This window comes from Nicotiana sylvestris, chromosome 2, assembly GCF_000393655.2.
Source record: "Nicotiana sylvestris chromosome 2, ASM39365v2, whole genome shotgun sequence".
Classification (NCBI taxonomy): Eukaryota; Viridiplantae; Streptophyta; class Magnoliopsida; order Solanales; family Solanaceae; genus Nicotiana; species Nicotiana sylvestris.
In genome coordinates this window covers 202771953-202792179 of record NC_091058.1, presented here as the reverse complement: position 1 = coordinate 202792179, position 20227 = coordinate 202771953, and the positions used below count along the sequence as shown (strand labels likewise).

Sequence of the window (20227 nt, the reverse complement as noted above, 5' to 3'; positions counted from 1 at the left end):
ATCACCCTCGGATGTCAATTTTGTTATAAGGAAGGTACTTCCTGTCAACAGGGTCTCGATAGGTAAAACTTTGTAAGGTCCAAATGGTCAAACGAACCGTGCCCATGTAGATTACTCGAGACTTAAAGACAAACATGTACAATCTATTGAGAGAAGTATTTTTCCTTGCCAAATATTTCATGACTTAGAGAAAATTTTACTTTACAATTTCTTGCTATTGGTCTGTTGTGGAAACAGGCTTAAGGGCCGATCACAATTGAAGTTCGAACAACTTACCTAAGGGGAATGTTGTCCGAAAAATTGATGTAATTGAACTACTAAAATCTTGAGATCATAAGACCTTAAAAAGGCAACCCTCATTTTTATAGGCCACGGCCACCCCACTCGGGGACTGACACTTCGAACAAGTTCGAAGTATAACCAGGAAACAAGCCCAAGAGGTAAATCCCAAGTCAAAGGCTACGGCCAAACCAACACGGCTCGGAGACATCCAAATTTCGTAACAAAATAGGCCTTCAAATATTTTTATAAAACTGGTTTAAAAGGCTACACTCAGCAAATTTATAAAGGGTTTCGATCACATCAACCCTCGAAAACCCTAAGGGGTACCGAATTGTTCGAACTACCGAACGAGCTTATTTCATGCTAAGGCTTAACGAAGCAAAGGGTTTCGATAACACTAATCCTCGAAAACCCTAATGGGTACAAATTTATCTCGTGTTAAGGCATAACAAATTTTTACATGATTAACTTTCTAAGTCTAAAAGGGTGAAAAGCCATTCTTTTTAAGGCCATATCGTCCTAATTCAAAAGCCTAAGGGCCATTTTATTCTTGAGTTCGAGAAGTCAACTCACTCAACCAAAACCTAAGGGTCATCCTATTTCGAGTTCGAACAAGTACTCACTCGATTATAAAGATTACATTAGTCCGACTTTGACCAAATTGCCTAAGCCTTGTACTCATAAATAAGGCATGAACGAAATAGAATTTTCACAAGGCGGAAATTGAAACAAAGACAAGTCAGAAAGCAAAGAGATTTTTTATACATATGAAAATATTTGCAAGGACCGATCAGGGTCCTACACAAAAATTCAAATAAGAAAAACCATAAATGCCTAACTTTCCTAGGGAGCTACATCTTCTCCGTCAGGATCTCCTCCGCTCTCAGATCCACTCATGCTCCCAAAATCATCATCATTAGAAGAGGGCAACGCTTTGGCTTCAGCCTCAAGCTCTTTCGCATTCTCGATCTCGACAGCAAGGTTAAAGCCACAAGCATGAATCTCCTCAAGAGTCTCTTCGAGACTGGCACTTGACATGTTTAGCGGTCCAAAAAGCTCGATTTTGAGCGGCCTCAGCAGATTTTCTTGCTTGGGCTTGAGCAGCTTCAGCGTCAGATCGGTAGACGACCACGATTGCCTGCACTTCAGCCTTTACCTTTTCTGCCTCAGATTTAGCCATTGCAAGTTCAGCGGCCAACCGAGCCTCGAGCTCCTCTATTTTCTTGGCCCGAGCTAAGTTTTCCTCCTTCATGCCTTGAATCTTGCTTTGGACCGTGACAGCTGGGCTTGAGCAACATCTTTCTTCGAGGCAAGGTGGTCTATGTTTTGTTTCCACCCCAAGGTCTCCGCCCTCATCATGTTAACCTCTTCACGGAGCTGCTCGATCTTTTCGGCCTTCTGCTGAACCTGTTAAATCGAAGTATTAGTCATCGTCCCCGAACTGATACATTGAGCTTCTAAGATTTTCATTACCTCCTCAATCAGATCGGTCTGCTCTTTATGAGACATGGCCAATTCGGCTCGGAGGTCCTTGATCTCCTCTTCCTTTTGCCCGCTTAGAAGTTTGAGGGCATTTCTCTCCTTTGTGAGTCTTCGAAGATTGGCCTCGCGTCGACTCATCTCTACTCGAGATTTAGAAAACGCATCCCGATGGAGTGCCAAGGCCTATGCAGAAAGAATAAAGAAAATTAGACAAGAAGAAATAAATACAAGTGAGATATCGATGGGGGGAGTTGAGACTTACCCGACTCAGGAGTCGTTGAGCCTCATCAAAGAGACTCGATGCCTCACTCAGGTCGGTAGCATTTTCAACTTCTATAAAGCAACCACGGAAAAGGTTCTCCCCTCTGTGGTCTCCTTCCACATCTGGGGTCCCCATGGCCCGGGCTTCCTGAATTGTCCCCTCAGAAAATGTAAGAAGGGTCGGCGAATCGCCAATTTCTATTGCCCCGAGCAAGTCGCTTGGGGCGTTCTCTTCATTTCGAAGGGCCTCCGAGCCAGCCCCTTCAGGCATACCCACCGATTGTTCATTTCGGCGGGAGGCGTCTTCAGCCTCCGACGACTCGGGGACTTTGCTTGGGCCCTCTTTCGAGACTCTTCGGTTCGAGGTTGAATCTCTTTAACCCTCACCGACTCAGCGCTCTTTTAGGCCTCTGTGTTTTTCTTCACTCGAGCAACCAGCTCGGAGCCATCGTCCATCTTCTTCCTCTCTTAATCGCTGAGCTACATCAGCAGGCAGAGGGGCGGTGTCATTCTTCGACTTATGAGCCTTACTTTTCTTGGGCTTCAGGTCCTCGGAGGTCAAGACCCTTCATCTTTTTTTTTATCCTTCGCCAGTTTTAGGGCTGGGGCGGAACTTCATCCTCCCCGGACGGAGGCCTCATGACAGCATCTTGTCCGAGACCTGTATAAAACCAAGTAAGTACGGAAAGAAACATTTTAGCAAAAAATTATCACATACGTGAAAAGGGGTTTTTGGCCTCCCATCGGCCCCTTGCCAAATCACGCCATGAGCGCTCAGCATACGAACAGGTCGAGGACAGGTCCCGAACCTAGCTCTTGAGGTTAGGAATTACATCGGGCATCCAAGAGACCACTACATCGTGTAAAGGGATGTCGATGAGAAAAAGCAAAGGAAACAAAACAATAAATGGAAGCTATAGGTGGGATTATACTTACGCTTCATATTCCATTTCTCGGGAAATGACATCTTCTCGGCTGGGATTAGGTCGGAAGTCTTCACTCGAACGAACCGGCCCATTCATCCTCGATCTTTGTCCTCATCTATGCTCGAGAACAGCACCTTGGTAGCCCGACGCTGAAGCCTTATTAACCCACCTTGATAGAGACTGGGGATGTACAACCTGATGAGATGGTCGATGGTGAAAGACATCCCTTCGACTTTGCTTGTGAAGAATCGGAGCAGAATGATAATCCGCCAAAAAGAGGGGTGAATCTAACCTAGGGTCATTTGGTAAAAATCAATGATGACGGGATCGACAGGGCCCGGCGTGAAAGGGTAAGTGTAAACACTTAGAAACCCTTCCACATAGGTAGTGATGTCTTCTTCGGGGGTCAGGATCACTACTTCTTTGTCTTCCCAATGGCAGTATTCCTTTACCTGTTTAAGGTCGCTCTTGGTTATCGAGCATATATATCTCGACATTGGCTTGCATCGACCAGGGACCGACGGAGTTTTCTCGACATTGAAGTCGGAAGTAAGGACACATCCCTCAGGAACATACTCCTCAAGGCGCGGTGCCACCGATGTTCTACCGCCAGCCGGCCACGGTGAAGAAGCTTTTTTCCTTTTGAAGAACAGTTTTTGACGTTTTTGCTATTTTTGTATTAGTTTAAAGAAAGAAGAAGAGAATAAGGCTTGGTGTTTTGAGGGAAGGTTGATAACAAAACCTACAGATTATGTAGAACGGAAAAGCTTGAAAGATGTAAAAAGCTTTGAAGATTAGAGCAGAGATCAAGAGTAAAGTTTGGGCAAAGAGAAAGAAAGCACATTTACTGGATGAAGATGACGGTTCAAAGGCACTAGTGGCCGACCATCAACTGACGCCCATTAATGACTTATGGAACTATATCGACGAGATGTTTCAATCACTTCTGCCGCTTACTTCACGAGGATGACGTCATGATAGGTCGAAGTACAAAATTGAAGGCTCAATTCGTTTCTTCTGATTACATTCCAATAAACGAGGGGACTATCTGTATACGGTTAAAATCGGGCCTACCCGATTTTACTATTTGATCGAGAGGGGGTTGTATCGAAGGTCAGCCTCATAGTGCATCAGACCAGAACACGAAGACAAGGTACCGAGTTCGAGAATCGAGGTATCTGTCAAGATCAAGGCCGGCGGCGATCGAGACCAAACAGCGCAGACTTCGAGCAAAGTGCAGTAACAGAAAAGCAAGATATCCATGACTGGTTGAAGATCATGGCGAAAATCTCGGAATGGATCAAATCAAAGGCGGTTGTTTAGCTAATCATGGGATTTACTTCCATAATTAGAATTGTATCATAGAAAGGATTCATCTACTATATAAAGAGAGTCCTAATCATTTTGTAACGACCTTACACTCTGAAATATCAAAGCAATATAACGCCTTTTCTATAGTTCAGATTCTTGTTCATCACCTTATTATATTTTAACTATTCTTACACAAATTAGTTCGAGGTTATTCAAGCTCGAGGGCTAAATTCCGTTCAAATGGTTTGCTTTATATTATTGTTAATTTTTATTATTACTCTTTACATTTATCAATTGGTATTAGGTGAAATCATGTATCCTTAAAACCATAATATAAGTTTAATTGTTATCCAATTTTAAGGGTAAATACCGTTGCTCCAAGAAAATCAAAGGATGGTATGCAAGTCGAGACGTGTGGACTGCTTGTCTCTTTCTGGCCTAAACATCGCTAGGCTACAAAGAGTGAAAAAGACTTGTAGCTATTGTTAGGGATATCTCAGGTCCTAAGTGGCCCCGTAGAGCTTTAATTTAGTGAAAAGAGTGAAGTGATGATGCATTAAGGTAGAAAATGACATCAGCCTAAACGGCTGCTATTTAGGAATTAGCTAGTGTCCTAAATTCAGTTTTTCAGGACAAAAATATGAATTATCCTGAAGATAGATTTTTAATTTAAAATTTCAAGACAAAATATATATAGATAATCTCTAAATAGCAATCCCTGAAAATGGCTATCTTTGCATTTGCCCCCGAGTTAAGCGCACTTTATGAGTCCAAACATGCGATGGACTAAACCTCTGACAGTTAAGTGCACTATATTAATTTTCAGGGATTTTGGGGGTTTTTTTTTTCTTTAAAAAAAAGAAGAGAGGATGATAGGTCATAAGTCATGACATACGTGAATTGGCTAAAGACCATAAGCTGAGGTCCCTTTGTACTTTCTGAGCCATTGCATAGAGTTACTATAACCTCGAAGACTACCATTTGACAACCCTACCTAAACAGAGAGATGTTAGGGAAGAGCAAAAGGAATAACTCGTGCTGGACAATTTGTAAGATTATAAAAAGTAAGTCTCCAAGAAGCAGCATATCTTGACCAAGAGATATTTTCAAACTCCTTAGCAAGACCTGCAGGCATGTTATATTCCCTAGTATTTCATGATTGGGACCATATATTCACTCTATCTTCTATTAATGCTTTTTCAATGACAATGATTTCTCCAAAGAAAGATTCAGGATCAATGCATCTTCAGTGTTATTTCAAGAGTTATCTTATTGAACATCAAGCAAATTAAAGCAGGCATATTGAAATAACATAGTTGAATAAATAAACAAAGAAACAACTATGAAACATCAAGCGGATAAAAACAGGCATGTAGCAAAGAGCACCTTATTTATGTTGAAGGAAATCCTTATGCCTAACATGTATTCTTGAAGCTTATTTACCATAAATGTACAATAATATCTGAGAAAAGAGGGCTCCTTTAGCAATACTTGATTCAACTAACCAGTTGTTTTCACTGTTGCGGACTTGATGATATCAATAAATTCAGGCTGTGATGTAACAGAGATTTAAGGTTAAAAACCACATAAGCCTGCACCAAAACAATGGAAAAGGAATGCTGAGACAAACCTTTAGTGAAGCTCCACCAACCAAAAAACCATCCACATCAGGCTGTGCTGCCAACTCTTTGCAGTTAGCTCCATTTACAGAACCTGCAAATTATTTTAGTAAAATGAGTAAAAGTATTACTGTATTTTCATCTCAGTTTCTCTCTTGGAAGAATGTCGTAAATTAATCTAGCAAAAGGAATTGTTAATTACACAAAAACAAGTTCTCTTGCAAAGATGCACAATCAGTATCATATTCTATTCAGCTAAGGAAAGAGATAGAGAATTCATGTACTTCACTATTTCCTTCGGATCTATCGTATCGTTACTTCTCTTTATCAGGAAATATCTCTGCCGTGATAGCAAACTATTACTTTACACAATACTATTTTACTTGTACAATTAACACGACAATAAACAAAGAACAGGTACGTTTTTACATACCTCCGTAGATGATTCTAGTGGAAGCAGCAACTTCTGCACTAACATTAACATGAAGCCATTTCCTTATTTCAGTATGAACCTGGCAGAGATGCACCTTTTTGTAGTTAAATGTGTTGGCATAGAACGAAAAGATCAATAACTTAAGAACCCAGTAACAGATTTTACCTAGATTGCCAAACCTAAATGGAATTGACGGAACTAACTTGGAGGAGGTAAACACCATATTGTGCATTCATGTCAACTAGGTGTCTAAAAATTCTTGAAAAAAGTACTGAAAACCAATGTCTAAGCTCGTGAATGAGACATATGAACCTCCGAGCTCGACATGGCCTCTAATTTGCCGAGATCTGCTTCAGCAGGCAGAGGTGCCCCACTGTAAGTATAAGATTTCCAGCAAAATGCCCTGTCTACAACTCCTTCCTTATAAGGAATAAGGAGCTAATGCAAGAGGAGAACTTAATACTGTGTGACTTCAACAGTGGAAAATTTTGAAAAATAAATTAGGTGATCATACTGTAAATGTGTGCTACGGGTATCAGCCACAGCTCGTTTTCATTAATTCTCTCCCTCCTTCATACATCTCGTCTAACTTTTTACCACATTGGCAAACCGTCACAAATACATAAAAACATACATCATCAGTAATTGAATAGCTACGAAAGATTCAACGTACTTCCTGAGCCTGAGTTGGAGTAGCAACCTTTCCCGTTCCAATGGCCCACACTGGCTCATAAGCCAAAACAATATTGGGCCAGTGTGGTATTCTTTCTGCGAAGAAGATGGTCACCATTATCGTTCACATAAATGAAATAAAGATAAAATTCAGATACACCCCCATACATTGTCTAAACTTGCTTCCTTCCGATTTAGGAAACTATGCAAATTACCCCATAGGAATAAACTCTTCTATTACCGTTGAGCTAAATTTTGTGAGGATAACCCATGTGCTTTCTGTTATTATTTGACATTAAGAAAACAAAGTACCTTTTTACACACATTCTTTTATCAGGATTCATATAAAATCGGTAAATTTTCACACTCTACTTAACTGCAAGGGAATTTGCAGGTTTCCAAGATCAGAGAAGAGACATTAGCCAAATCCCTGAGCAAAGAGTACATGCAAGTTTCAAACATAATAGGGAGGTAGGTATTTCGGCTTTTTCTAACACGAAGAATTAAAAGTAGTCTATGTAACAGATGATGACACTGAGAACGATTGGAAACTCCAGTTACAAATTAATAGGCATTAGTAGGAGCATAATTTACAGCCCATCAGTCAAGCTTTCAAGACACGTCACTTGACTTGGTATGCCTACATCTATATCCAACTTAAAAGTGGGGATGAGAAGTTTCTTCCTGCTAGCAGTTTGGTAATCGACATGCTGTTTGAGATAGTCATAATTTGTTATATCATTTGCTTCAACGCAGAAGATTCTTTTTATATTCATAGGGATCCCCATTCATCCCTAACTGATCATTTTTAGTTTCTTAAATGCTTGTAGTCCACATGCTTAAGCCATTCATTCCTAACTGATGGCAGCAGTATCATGAACTTTTACAAAGCGTATTACAAGGAAGAACTTTGGCATGCTCTGGGGAGCAGCCATTTCTTCTTCTTTTTTTCCCTTCTTATTAGGGTGCATTAGGGTGCCCAGACCAGCATGCATGCCCATCGACAGATCTAGTAGGCAGACTGCTACAGCCTACAACTAGAACACAGTTGTCGCCTACACTTACCCACCAAGTCTGCACTCACACTGATTGTTGTAGCTGAGATTTGAACCTCGGATCTCCAGGTTGTTACTCCTATACCTCAACCACTCAGTCATCCCTTTGAGAAGCACCCAACTTACTTTATGATCCCATTTCAGGTGGAAATAAGAAAACCAAGAGTTTCTTAAGTTCAAAAAGAAGGTAGAATAAACAGTATAACACAACATAATGAACGACAATGCTCCAATCAAACATTTATCACTGATCAAGATTTTTTTTATGACCAAGAAATCCGTCTGGAGCAGAACCATTGGGCCAACCGCAGCCTTTGTAACTCGGGGATGATAGGCCCATCCCTCTACTCTTCCCCATTTAAATACCAGAGTTAGTTCGCTTGGCACAAGATTCGAACCTGTGACCTAAGACACAAGCCCCTTAATCTTTGCAAATTGAGCTAACCCTGAGGGGCACTGATCAAGAAGTTATTTATAGTGCTGTAACAATAATGTTCACATAGATAAAGCTTTCTACTTCTCACTTCACAGGGACTATCAAGGACATACCTGCAATTGCTTTTGTCTGTGCTGCAACTACAGCCATTGTAGCTCCTGATTCTCGCTGCTCAAGAGTCTCCCCAACACAGGCAATCACTTTTAAGCCTTGAGAAAGTGCATAAGCAACTTTATCACCCACAAACTGCAAACAAAAAAATGAATGCTATACTCAAAGCAAGAATACAAAGAGAAAACAGTGCATATTTATTAATTACAAGGACGCAGGGAAACTTTTACATGTTTCCATATCATAGCTTACATCATTTGATTCATTCAGTAAAAGCCTTCTCTCAGAGTGGCCAAGGATTACCCAGGGAATGCCCAAATTGACCAACATCTCAGCACTATGGAAGCAGAGAATAGTATTAGCATAATGTCGTATTAGTTAAATCAAAGCAAATAACTAAACAAATAAAATTAACCTTATAGTTGACCAGATCAAGAATACTCAATAAAAAAGCATTCAACAATTCAACCAAGTAAGAGATACTTTTACAGAAACAAGAATCGAAAACTCCTGATATGTGTGTGCCAGTGCGTCAACATTTAAGAAAGAGATGTTACTTATTTCTAAAAAAGAAAGAAGCTTGACAACAGACCAAAAATAGATAGAAATTAAAGGGCATATTAGTGGCAGAAAAAACAAGTTTTCACAGAAATCCAGGAATATCTGACCAAGTAGTATAACCGACAATTGGTTAGAGGGAATTCTGCCCAGTATGCTTGTACAAATTCCAAATTGCCCATTCATCAGATATTACCAGAGATATCAGTGAGCATACCTAACCTCACCAGTAAATGCACCTCCTTTCCTAACCCAACAGTTCTGTGCAGCAACGGAGAAATCAGGACGCAACAAGGTTTTGACTAATGGAAGAAACACAAATGGAGGACTGATCACAACCTCTGCAGGAAAAGCAAATCCAAATGTAGCAATGGTGTAAGACTTAGGAAAACCAAAAACACTAGAGAGTAGACTTCGAACCAAGAGAAACAGTGGAAAAGCATAAAAGAAAATCACTTTTCATTAATTCGGATAGGGCAAAGAGATTACTTTATTGAAAATGTACGTAAATTTCAGAAGCCTAAAGAAAATGTATACAAAGAGAGAAAAACAATTGAAATACAAGAAGAAACCCCAAGACAATGAAAGGCAAATAGTAGATTTGTTCAAAGCTAAATCATACATGGTAACCTAATCTGAACATTCTAAGTGCGCAGGAAAGAGTTGAGAACTTCAGTGTCAATTTAGAATTACAACTTCAGAAGCAATTCAAATCGTCTCCATAACCAATTCTTTTTCCTTCTCTACTTTATTGGCAGCTTAGGGCCAGAAACTCACCGACAACATCTTCAGAAGGAACTTCTGCTTCACTCAATGTGGTCACAATTTTTTTCACTTCCTCCACTGTTCCATTCTGCAAACATATTTTAGTTTAAACAAAGAGCAATATTCACTAATAAAGAAGTAAGGAAGAAACTATATCCTCAATCCCAAAGAACGACTTGAATTAATTAAACTCAGCTTGTCTTTGTGAATCAGCAGGTCACTGCCCCTTGAAAAAATCATGATGCACATATAGAAGCTACAGAATACTTTCAAACAAACTTTGTATAAAGTGATATATTTAATTTAACGGATCTAGTTAATTAAAAGCCTAATCTTTTTGTGATAAAGATTTTAACGCCTAAAACTTTATGTGATTAGACAGATATGGAAATGGAACACAAACACATATCGAGTTACTCGGGTCCGACACCAATAAAAGAATACTTGAAATGGTGTCATATACATATCCTACTTCCTTCACTATAATTATTTCTTTTAAATTAGACAATTGATTCAACTGATTTGGACATTAAAAAAACTCTTGGACATTCTCTGGACACCACTTCCTAACCTCTTTTTAAAAAAATAAATTGGTCTCTTAACTTTATTCACTTGAGTCCTAAAATGGTACGAAGAGCAACCTGTACTACATTCTCAATAAGGCGCTTTATGTACTTTTACTAAACATTATTCTAATATTCTCTCAACTATTGCCTTTGACATTGAAAATACTGCCACTTTTTTGTGTAGATTAAAATCATAGCCCTTAATTGTCAAAATTTAGTGTTATTGTCTGACTTGATGCTTGTGCATGCATCCATGCTACTTACTAAGAAATATGTACGACATCTATGAGGATTTAAGAACTTTGAGTCAGAAAAACTTAACTTATCATTCGAAGATACAAATAATAAAAAATTATATTAACATATCTTTCAATGGACTATAATTAAATGCTAGAAACATAATCATATTTAATTCGATTAGTTACCTATGATTTTTTGGCTATTATTCCATAGATTTATCTTTTAACAAGCATTATCATTACATATTGCAATGAGTATTAAATTTAAATAAATGGATATAGATTTTTCTTTTCATATGGTAAACCACATTTGACTAGCAGGGAGCTCAAAACTGAACTTTCCCTCCCTTGACTCCAATCCCTATCCTCACATTTGGAGGTGGAAAGCCCTTTCCACTACACTATTCGTCCCTTGTCAAATAAATGGTTTCAACTACAAATAATTGTACATAAAAATTACAAAATAATCTAAATCTTAGAAAGGAAAAAAAAGAGAGAGCATATATTCAGCTTTTCACCAATATAAAAAAGGAGATCACTCAATTATGTTTTGATGACAACATCCAGATTACGTAAGGTCTCAAATTCATCAACAAACAACCTTATCATGTAAAAATCTGCATAGCAACTTTCACACAACAAAAATCCACTAATTTTAGACATCATTCGAAATTATACTATACAATGAAACTAAATTAATTGATCTCAAACTTAGTCATATATGTTCCCTAAGTTGGGTGAAAGCTATAAAAATGTTTCACTTATGCCGAGGGCAAGCCTTGGCGAACAGTAGAGTGACCATTTAGTAACCTGTAGATCACGGGCTCGAGCCAAATAAACAACCACTTTGCAAAAATGCAAAAAGGAATGTTATGTACAGCATATGCCCACTCTGCCCCTCTTGGGCATTAGCCTGAAGCATTAAACCTCTATCTGCTAAGCCCTTCTATGTTGCTTCATATCCACATGTACAACCAGGAGTGTAGCTAGGATTTCAACTTTATGGGTTCTGAATTTTAGAGCGATGACTTCAAGTGCTAATAACAAGGTTCTAAATTCATATTTGTACATATTTAATGAATTTCTTAACACAAATATATTGTTTAAGTAAAAACTACAAATAAATTGTTTAAGTAAAAGCTATTGGGTTCGACAGAACCCGTACCCGTACTTTTTGCTCCAGACCTATATACAAGTGTAAAAGTTTTTGTTTAAAGGCATTCAAGCAACGTAATTTTCTCAACTATATATTCTAGAAAGCTTAATAGCTCTAGCTTTTTCAATTCTCTTACCATGACAAAGTTGTTGAGACATAACAATATAATTGAGTACTTAGACTTGAGCTCTCTCTCTCACCGTGTAAGCTTTTACATGAGGTTATCACACAGTTCAATATAGTACCAGAGCAGGTAAAACGTTTCTCTGTAACCAAAATACAAAAGTTATTTCCACGTGTTTGACATAACATAATTAAGTGATTAAAAGTGTGTTTTTTCTACAAGCTTAAACATTGAACTGTTTAAGTAATAATTTGAATGTTGTTACATTACCAAATTAAGTATGCTATTCTCCAGTGTCCAGCTATGTTATCAACTGTAAACTGCAATGATTTTAATTTAAAACAACACCTTCGAATACTAGCAGCAAATGAAATCCACAACAAAATATATTTTCTAATTCATGCGAAAATCTCATTTCAGAATGCCAAATGCAGGTCTAGGTTTACACGCGCATCAAGTGAAGTATTGAGCAATTGAAAACCTAACGTGTTGAATCAATCTAATAAAGATATAGTTTGAAAATACAAGCATGATTTGATAATCGTGCAGCAGGCAAACTACTCTTTTTTTTGTTTTGTTTTGTTTTAAAGCAAAGGAATAACAAAGGAAGAAGGAAGAAAAGAGAAAGAAGCATAAGAGGCATACGCATTTCCAGTTGCCGCCGACGAAAAATTTTCTGGCCATTCTTTCTTTGTGTTCGGTTTTAGACTGAGAAGAAGGTAGAAGGATGTGTTGTTGCTGTAAGAATGCACTAGAATAACAAGCCGAGAGAGGCTACGAGGACGGTCCTATAGTCCTCTTGTTTTTTCGTTTTTTCTTTTTTCTCTTTATCAATTTTCCCTAAAAACTATATTAAAAAAAAAACAGGTCATATTTGCTACTATACTAGTCGAAAATACTTTTGGCTCATTCATATCATGATGGTTAACAAATAGTCTTGTATTTGTGCTTATAGTTGCTAGAGCGGTGCTTAATTTGGTAAATATCCAATTATCATTACGAAATCAAAATTTTGGTATTTGGTATTCGATATTTGGATATTTGGTATGGTATTTGGCGTAAGTTTTAAAAAGAAAATGGTATTAGGTATGATATTATGTATTTATAAAAATAATATCGAAATATTGATACCATACCAAAATATATAATAAGTTACATAATACACATATTATTGATTATAACATACTAAATAACATAATACTTTTTTTTGGTATGCATATTGAGGCTAGAAGTAAAGCCCATGTACTTCTTTAGGAAAATGGAGGAACAACGTAGGCTGCAAATTTTAACTCTTATTATCTAGGATGTCAAGCATCTTAACGTAACATTTTTATGATTTTAGGGTGTTTCTTCTCGTGTATTGAATTGCATCTGTCGGATTAGTCCTTGTTGTATTCTCTAACTTCAGCAATTAGCTCTAAGCAAGTAACAAGACATTTTCAATGATCAAATTTATTCGTTTATGTGCATTTTTTCTTTCTATGGGTTGGCACTTCTGGTTTTGGATAAAATTATTGTCAATAGTCATGTGAGCTTAGGATATTTTTATTTTTATATTTGTGAGTACTTTAATTAAGACAATTACAGTCTATGACTTTATGCACTAGTTAATATTGAAACCAAACAAACCGAAGTTACCGTACCGAATAAATCAAAACTGGAAGGAGAAAAATCGAACCATACGGAATTTAATTAGGCGCAGTATTGGCATAGCATTTTAAGAAACTAAATATCGAAAAATATCGAACCAAAATATCTAAATACCGTACCATACTAACCAACGAACACCCTTAGTCATTACGGATCTTCATATTTGTTTGGCTTAAATATTTTAAAAATATTTTTCTTATGAACTCATTTTTTTCTAGTTGGAAGAAAATAACTTTTCTACCAAGAGGAAGAAAAATATTTTTAAAAATATCTTTTAACCTTTCCCACCCTCACCCCAATTCACACTCTCGCCATCCAGGCCTCCCCCCACCCCCCCCCCCACCCACACACGGTCTGCACCTTGACCTCACCCCAATCACACTCAACCTATCCCCTCCCCGACACTCTCAACTCAGTCTCTACCCCCCCCCACCTGGCAAACCTCCCCATCCCCTATCGCCCATCCCCGACCCTCATCCCACCCTTTCCCCTTGCCTCTACAACCCAAACTCGTACCACCCTTCCCTTGCTCATCCCTAAACCTCAGGACCCAAAACCTGAATCCAAAGGTGAAGGGGTCAAGGTCTAAGATTTAGGGTCAAGTTCGAGATTTTGAGGTCTTGGGTTGGGATCAAAGTCGGATAGTAAAGTTCATGGCCGAGATTGGGGTCAAGATGGGGGTTAAAAACGAGTATCGAGGTTGGGGTTTGGGGTCGGGGTTTGAGACCAGGGTTCAGGGTCGGGGTCATTTGGACTCGAGTTTAAGGTTCGGGGTCGGGATCATTTAGACTCGAGTCTAAGGTTTTGAGTTGAGGTTCGACATCAGATTCTAGAGTTCGAGGTTGAGATTGGGATCAAGGTTCTAGGTCGGGGTCAAGGTTCAGAGTCGGGGTCGGAGTTCGGGTCGAGGCCTAATGGTCAAGGTAAGAGTTTGGGATCAGGGTCAGGATTGGAGTTTTAGGTCGAAGTTTAGGGTCGAGTCGGGATTGGTATTTAGGGTCAAGGGGACGATATCGTACCCTTGACCTTGATGCTAACCTCTAACCCCAACTCTAGACCCTGGCCCCAAACCACGACTCAACCCTGACTCTTGACCCCAACCTTGACACTAACCTTTGACCTTTACTTGGATCACGACCGTCGTTATCGATCTTAACCTCGAAACCTGATCTTGATCCCAAGCTTTGATCCCCAATACGTGAATTCCAACCTTTATTATTGAATCCAAACCCCGGGACCAAACCCTGACCATGAACATTGTCCTCGAACCTTTACCCCAAGCATGAACCTCATCCCAGACCCCCTTACTATCCTGACCTCGAACCCCAACCCGAATTAGAACTTGAACCCCAACCTCGACCCCAAAATAAACCTCGACCCCCGTCACTAATTTCAACTTTGAACCTTGATCTAACCTTGATCTCGAACCCCTAACACTGACTCCTTTCCTCGATCCCCAACCCGATCTTGAAACCTAACCTTGATCCTCATCCCTAACCTCGACCCGACTTGGACCTTGATCCCCCGACTTTGACCCCGCACCCGCACCCCAACTGCCCTTGTCTTTTCAGGAAATTATTTTTCTTCATAGTAAACACACCCCACGTATCCTAATTCTTTGAGAAAAAGGTTTGAGTTTACACCTCAACTTTAGACTATGATTTAAACTTCCTTGGATTGAAGCTCCACTAGGATCAAACGCAACAACATAAAAATATTTTTCCTAGCAATAAAGATAATATTAGACTAAAATTTTAATAGAGGTCAAAATTTGTAATTTGTTTCGAATAGTTTACAAATAAATCTGACTTTTTTGCTGTATAAGATATAATTTGAAAAGACATAGTTCAAATATGATGGCATAATATCTAGTAATTTTTATTGTGGAATTGAACATTAGTTCTTTATAGTTTCTAAGTATTATTTTCATATTTAGAAACTGCCATGAAGATAGTCTTTTCATTATGTTTTAAGTCACAGTTTGGATATAAAGTTTTAAGATATATATATACACACAAATTCATAATAACAGAGGATCCCTACGTCCGTCATTCGATTACTTTCCAACCCACAACTTTTTTTTTTGGCTCTTTTCTACTCAATTTCAAAACTCATTCCTTTCTCCTTTTAAGAATCACTTCTTTCTCCCTCTAAATTCAATACAACTTTTAGATAAGTTTCGAATTGTAAAGCAGTAACGGTCATTAAAAACTTTGAAACTTTGAATTCGAAATTGAGTTTTATAAAATTATTATTTATTTGGATTGAGTGTTGTTAAAAATGATTAGGAATATCTTTTGAAATTTATATCTCAATTCCAAGGGAGTTTGATGAAGATTCGATTTGGTTTTGGTTGAATTTTTAAATTGAATTTCGAAGAAAAAGAAGAACAATGAGATACAAAATAAGTTGTATGTATTGTGTATGACGAGTATATATTATTTATATCTCCAATGTATCGCTGGACATATAGTGACATACACATGACACACAAAATACATACAATAATAAAATTGTTTGCAAATTGTATGTACAATAATTTTGTATCCAAATTATATAAAAGTTATAAGTTTTAGCTTCTACTTGGTGGGTTTAAAATGAGAAGCTTGAAGGTCTATACTGGTGGGTTCGTATTGCTCATATAACTGCTACAAAAAAAAAAAAATCAATTGAGATTTTAAGATTAAAACTACTTGGGTAAGGGAACTATGATTGCCAAGTCATCCAACCCAAGCTAAACCTTGTTGGATCGAGAAATTTCGAACTCTAGTTTCTGATTTGAGTTCAAGTGGTTGCAAATTTATTTATTTAAAAAGAGAAAAGAAACATAAATATCAAGTGATTCACGTAGGTTTGCTACTGTTCCCATGTCATTTCGTGTTTACCCATTGATTGGCATGAAAACTTGAAGAACAGTTGTCTGCCATTAAATAAAACTTCAAAGCTTCGAGTTCAAAACTTGAATTTTCGGAATTGAATTTGATTTTGATTGGGAGCTGTGGCAAACAGTTAAAAATACTTTAAGAAACTTATACCCAAATTTTTGTGCAATTTGGTGAAGATTTCGAGTGGATTTAGTAGTATTTGCATTCCTAGGTCGAAGGGGAAAGAAAAACACGCTGCAAAAGAGCAGATTGTATAAATTTTGTAATAAAGACTAAGATACTTCTTTAAAACAATAAAATTAAGTTAAACACGATTAAATAAGTTCATATTTTAGTACATTTAGAAAAAATTCTTATATATTGTAACCTGTAAAATTGATGGCACTTTTTAGTTCCCAACCAAAAACAATGAATGTTGAATAGTCATTCAATTAAACATGGAAATCAGAATCCAGATCTCACGTCCCTTTGGTCATCAATAGAGGATGATAATATGCTTAGATTTACATGTAGTCTGATATGTTTTACCTCTACTTTAATGTATTTTTAGGCGTTTTGAATTTTGAAATATGACCAATTGAGCTTAAATGTTTGAAGCTTGTTATGTAGAAAGCCAAGAGTGAAAAATAAAGGTGGTTTAAGCAATAATGAAGCTAAAAGGCAATTACTGAAAAAATAAACGGAAAATCGTGACCGAGGCAGTGAAGTAACTGCCCATAGCACAGGAAAAGCATAGAAAAACTGTGACTCGGGCAGTGAAGTAACTTCCCATAGCACAGGAAAAGCACAAGAAAATTTGGAATTTCAACCAGATCCTCTGTGAAGCACAACTATAGCATAATTACAAATTCGCCTGCATTTTATCTTGAGGGGAAACTTAGTCATTTGGCTCAGGGACGTGATATAAAAGCTTCTAACCATTATTTCAGCCGCATTCTTGCCTGAGAAGGTAAGGAACACCATTGTTGAAGCAAAATTGAGCCCAGAAGATCTTCAAATCCATTCCATAAGACGAATCGAAGAGTTTTTCTCTACCTTTCTATCTTTACTTCTATGGATATTAGTTTGACATTGGTTTATGTCTTTTTGAGTATTAATATGAGTAGATAAACCTTTCTTCTAGGGTTTTGATGAAATCAATTATTGGGTGAATTATTGACCATGCTTATTTACAATTGAGCCGTTTTTATGATCTATTTGTTCAACTACATTTTGTTTGTTATCAATTGAATGATCATCGATTGACTGTGTCTATTTATCATGTGTTGCTTGAAAAAGAATACTTGATTAGGTTGTTGTTGAACAATGTTACTTCTGAGTAAATTAAGCAATTAATTACTTGGATTTATTAGCTAGAGATAACAAAACTTTGGCACGATTTTTGTGAGTCGCCTGAGTTGCTAACTAGGGTTAGTTTGAGAGAATAATTCTTGAAAATTATTGTTTTTGATCGAGAGATAATTGTGGTAATAGGAGAACTCACGACCAATGGAGAATAACTCGACGTGATTATAGTGAACACGTTAAACATTCATCCTCATAATTGAGGAAATCATAATCCTAAGTTTTTTTTTCTCTTCAATTCACATATTTATCTTTATTTGATAATCTTATTGCTTTATTAATTTTTTAGTGAAGTAGTTTAAAATAAAAATCTTAATCTTCATGACTTAAAAATTGTTTGAACTTGTTTTCTTAGTGATATCAAATAGCTATAGCTAAACTTTAGTTATTTGTGGGATCGACTCCGGACTCTTGAACCGGATTATATTTTCTGCAACCGCTTAGTCCTTTTAATTGGGTGTTGTGGCAAACAACTAAAAATATTTGAAGAAGCTTATACCTAAATTTTTGTGCAATTTGGTGAAGATTTCGAGTGGATTTAGTAGTATTTGCATTCCTAGGTCGAAGGGGAAAGAAAAACACGCTGCAAAAGAGCTGATTGTATAAATTTTGTAATAAAGACTAAGATACTTCTTGAAAACAATAAAATTAAGTTAAACACGGTTAAATAAGTTCATATTTTAGTATATTCAGAAAAAATTAACTGTGAAATTGATGGTACTTTTTAGTTCCCAAAGACAATAAATGTTGAATAGTCATTCAATTAAACATGGAAATCAAAATCCAGATCCCACGTCCCTTTGGTCATCAATAGAGGCTGATAATATGCTAGATTTACATGCAATCTGATATGTTTTACCTCTAATTAAGTGTATTTATAGGCATTTTGAACGTTGAAATAAGACCAATTAAACTTAATGTTTGAAGTTTGTTTTGTAGGAAGCCAAGAGTAAAATAGAGATAATTTGAGCAATAATAAAGCTAAAAGGCAATTACTGAAAAAATAAAAGGAAAATCGTGACTGAGCAGTGAAGTAACTGCCCATAGCGCAGGAAAAACATAGAAAAATTGTGACCCAGGCAGTGAAGTAACTTTCCATAGCACAGGAAAAGCATAAGAAAATTTGGAATTTCAACTAGATCCTGCGCGAAGCACATCTATAACACAATTGCGAATTCGCCTGCGTTTTATCTTGAGGGGAAACTTAGTCATTTGGCTTTATCTTGAGGGGAAACTTAGTCATTTGGCTCAGGGACGTGATATAAAAGCTTCTAACCCTTATTTCATCCGCATTCTTGGCCTAAAAAGGTAAGGAACACCATTGTTGAAGCAAAATTGAGCCCGGAAGATCTTCAAGTCTGTTCCATAAGACAAATCGAAAAGCTTTTCTCTACCTTTCTATCTTTACTTCTATGGATATTGGTTTGACAATGGTTTATGTATTTTTGATTATTAGTATGAGTAGATAAACCTTTCTTCTAAGGTTTTGATGGAATCAATTATAGGGTGAATTATTGACCATGCTTATTCATAATTGAGCCATTTTTATAATCTATTTGTTCAACTACGTTTTGTTTGTTGTTAATTGAATGACCGTCGATTAACTATGCCTATTTATCATGCGTTGCTTGAAAAAAAAATACTTTATTAGGTTGTTGTTGAACAACGTCACTTGTGAGTAAGTTAAGAGATTAATTACTTGAATTTATTAGCTAGAGATAACGAAACTTTGGCACGATCTTTGTGAGTCGCTTGAGTTGCTAACTAGGGTTAGTTCGAGAGACTAATTCTAGAAAATTACTGCTTTTGATCGAGAGATAATTGTGGTAACAGGAGAACTCACGACCAGTGGAGAATAACTCGGCGTGATTATAGTGAACACGTTAAGCATTCATCCTCATAATTGAGGAAATCATAATCCTAGGCTTTTTTTTCTCTTCAATTCACATATTTCTGTTTAGTTGATAATTTTATTGCTTTAGTAATTTTTTTAGTGAAGTAGTTTAAAATAAAAATCTTAATCTTCATGACTTAAAAATTGTTTGAACTCGTTTTCTTAGTGACATTAACTAGCTATAGCTAAGCCTTAGTTTTCTGTGGGATTCAATTCCGGACTCTTGAATCGGATTATATTTACCGCAACCGCTTAATCCTTTTTTTAAGGCATAATTAGGCGTGATTAGAGACCGCCAATCAATCCAAGATAAAACTTATATTTTCGAGTTATCTTCCAAAAACACCCCTCTTAAAATATGAAGAACATTTAATGAGTTATATATTCTTTTAATCAGAATAGTCATTCTAGTTCTAGTGAAAAAGAATTTAAGTAATAATCGAACGATCATTAAAATT

At 37.1% G+C, this 20227-nt stretch overlaps 1 protein-coding gene across 1 annotated transcript; it reads right to left on the bottom strand.

Moving 5' to 3' along the window:
• Positions 1 to 5490: 5490 nt before the first annotated feature.
• On the bottom strand, positions 5491 to 12823 carry LOC104224725 (triosephosphate isomerase, cytosolic). The gene is made up of 9 exons (XM_009776414.2): positions 12642 to 12823; positions 9924 to 9999; positions 9364 to 9487; positions 8841 to 8925; positions 8591 to 8723; positions 6988 to 7082; positions 6315 to 6393; positions 5893 to 5975; positions 5491 to 5813 (listed from the first exon to the last, which is right to left on the bottom strand). Exons 1-9 carry the CDS (start codon positions 12678 to 12680, stop codon positions 5763 to 5765), a joined length of 765 nt encoding a protein of 254 aa, XP_009774716.1. The 5' UTR covers positions 12681 to 12823; the 3' UTR covers positions 5491 to 5762.
• Between the last annotated feature and the right edge of the window lie 7404 nt (positions 12824 to 20227).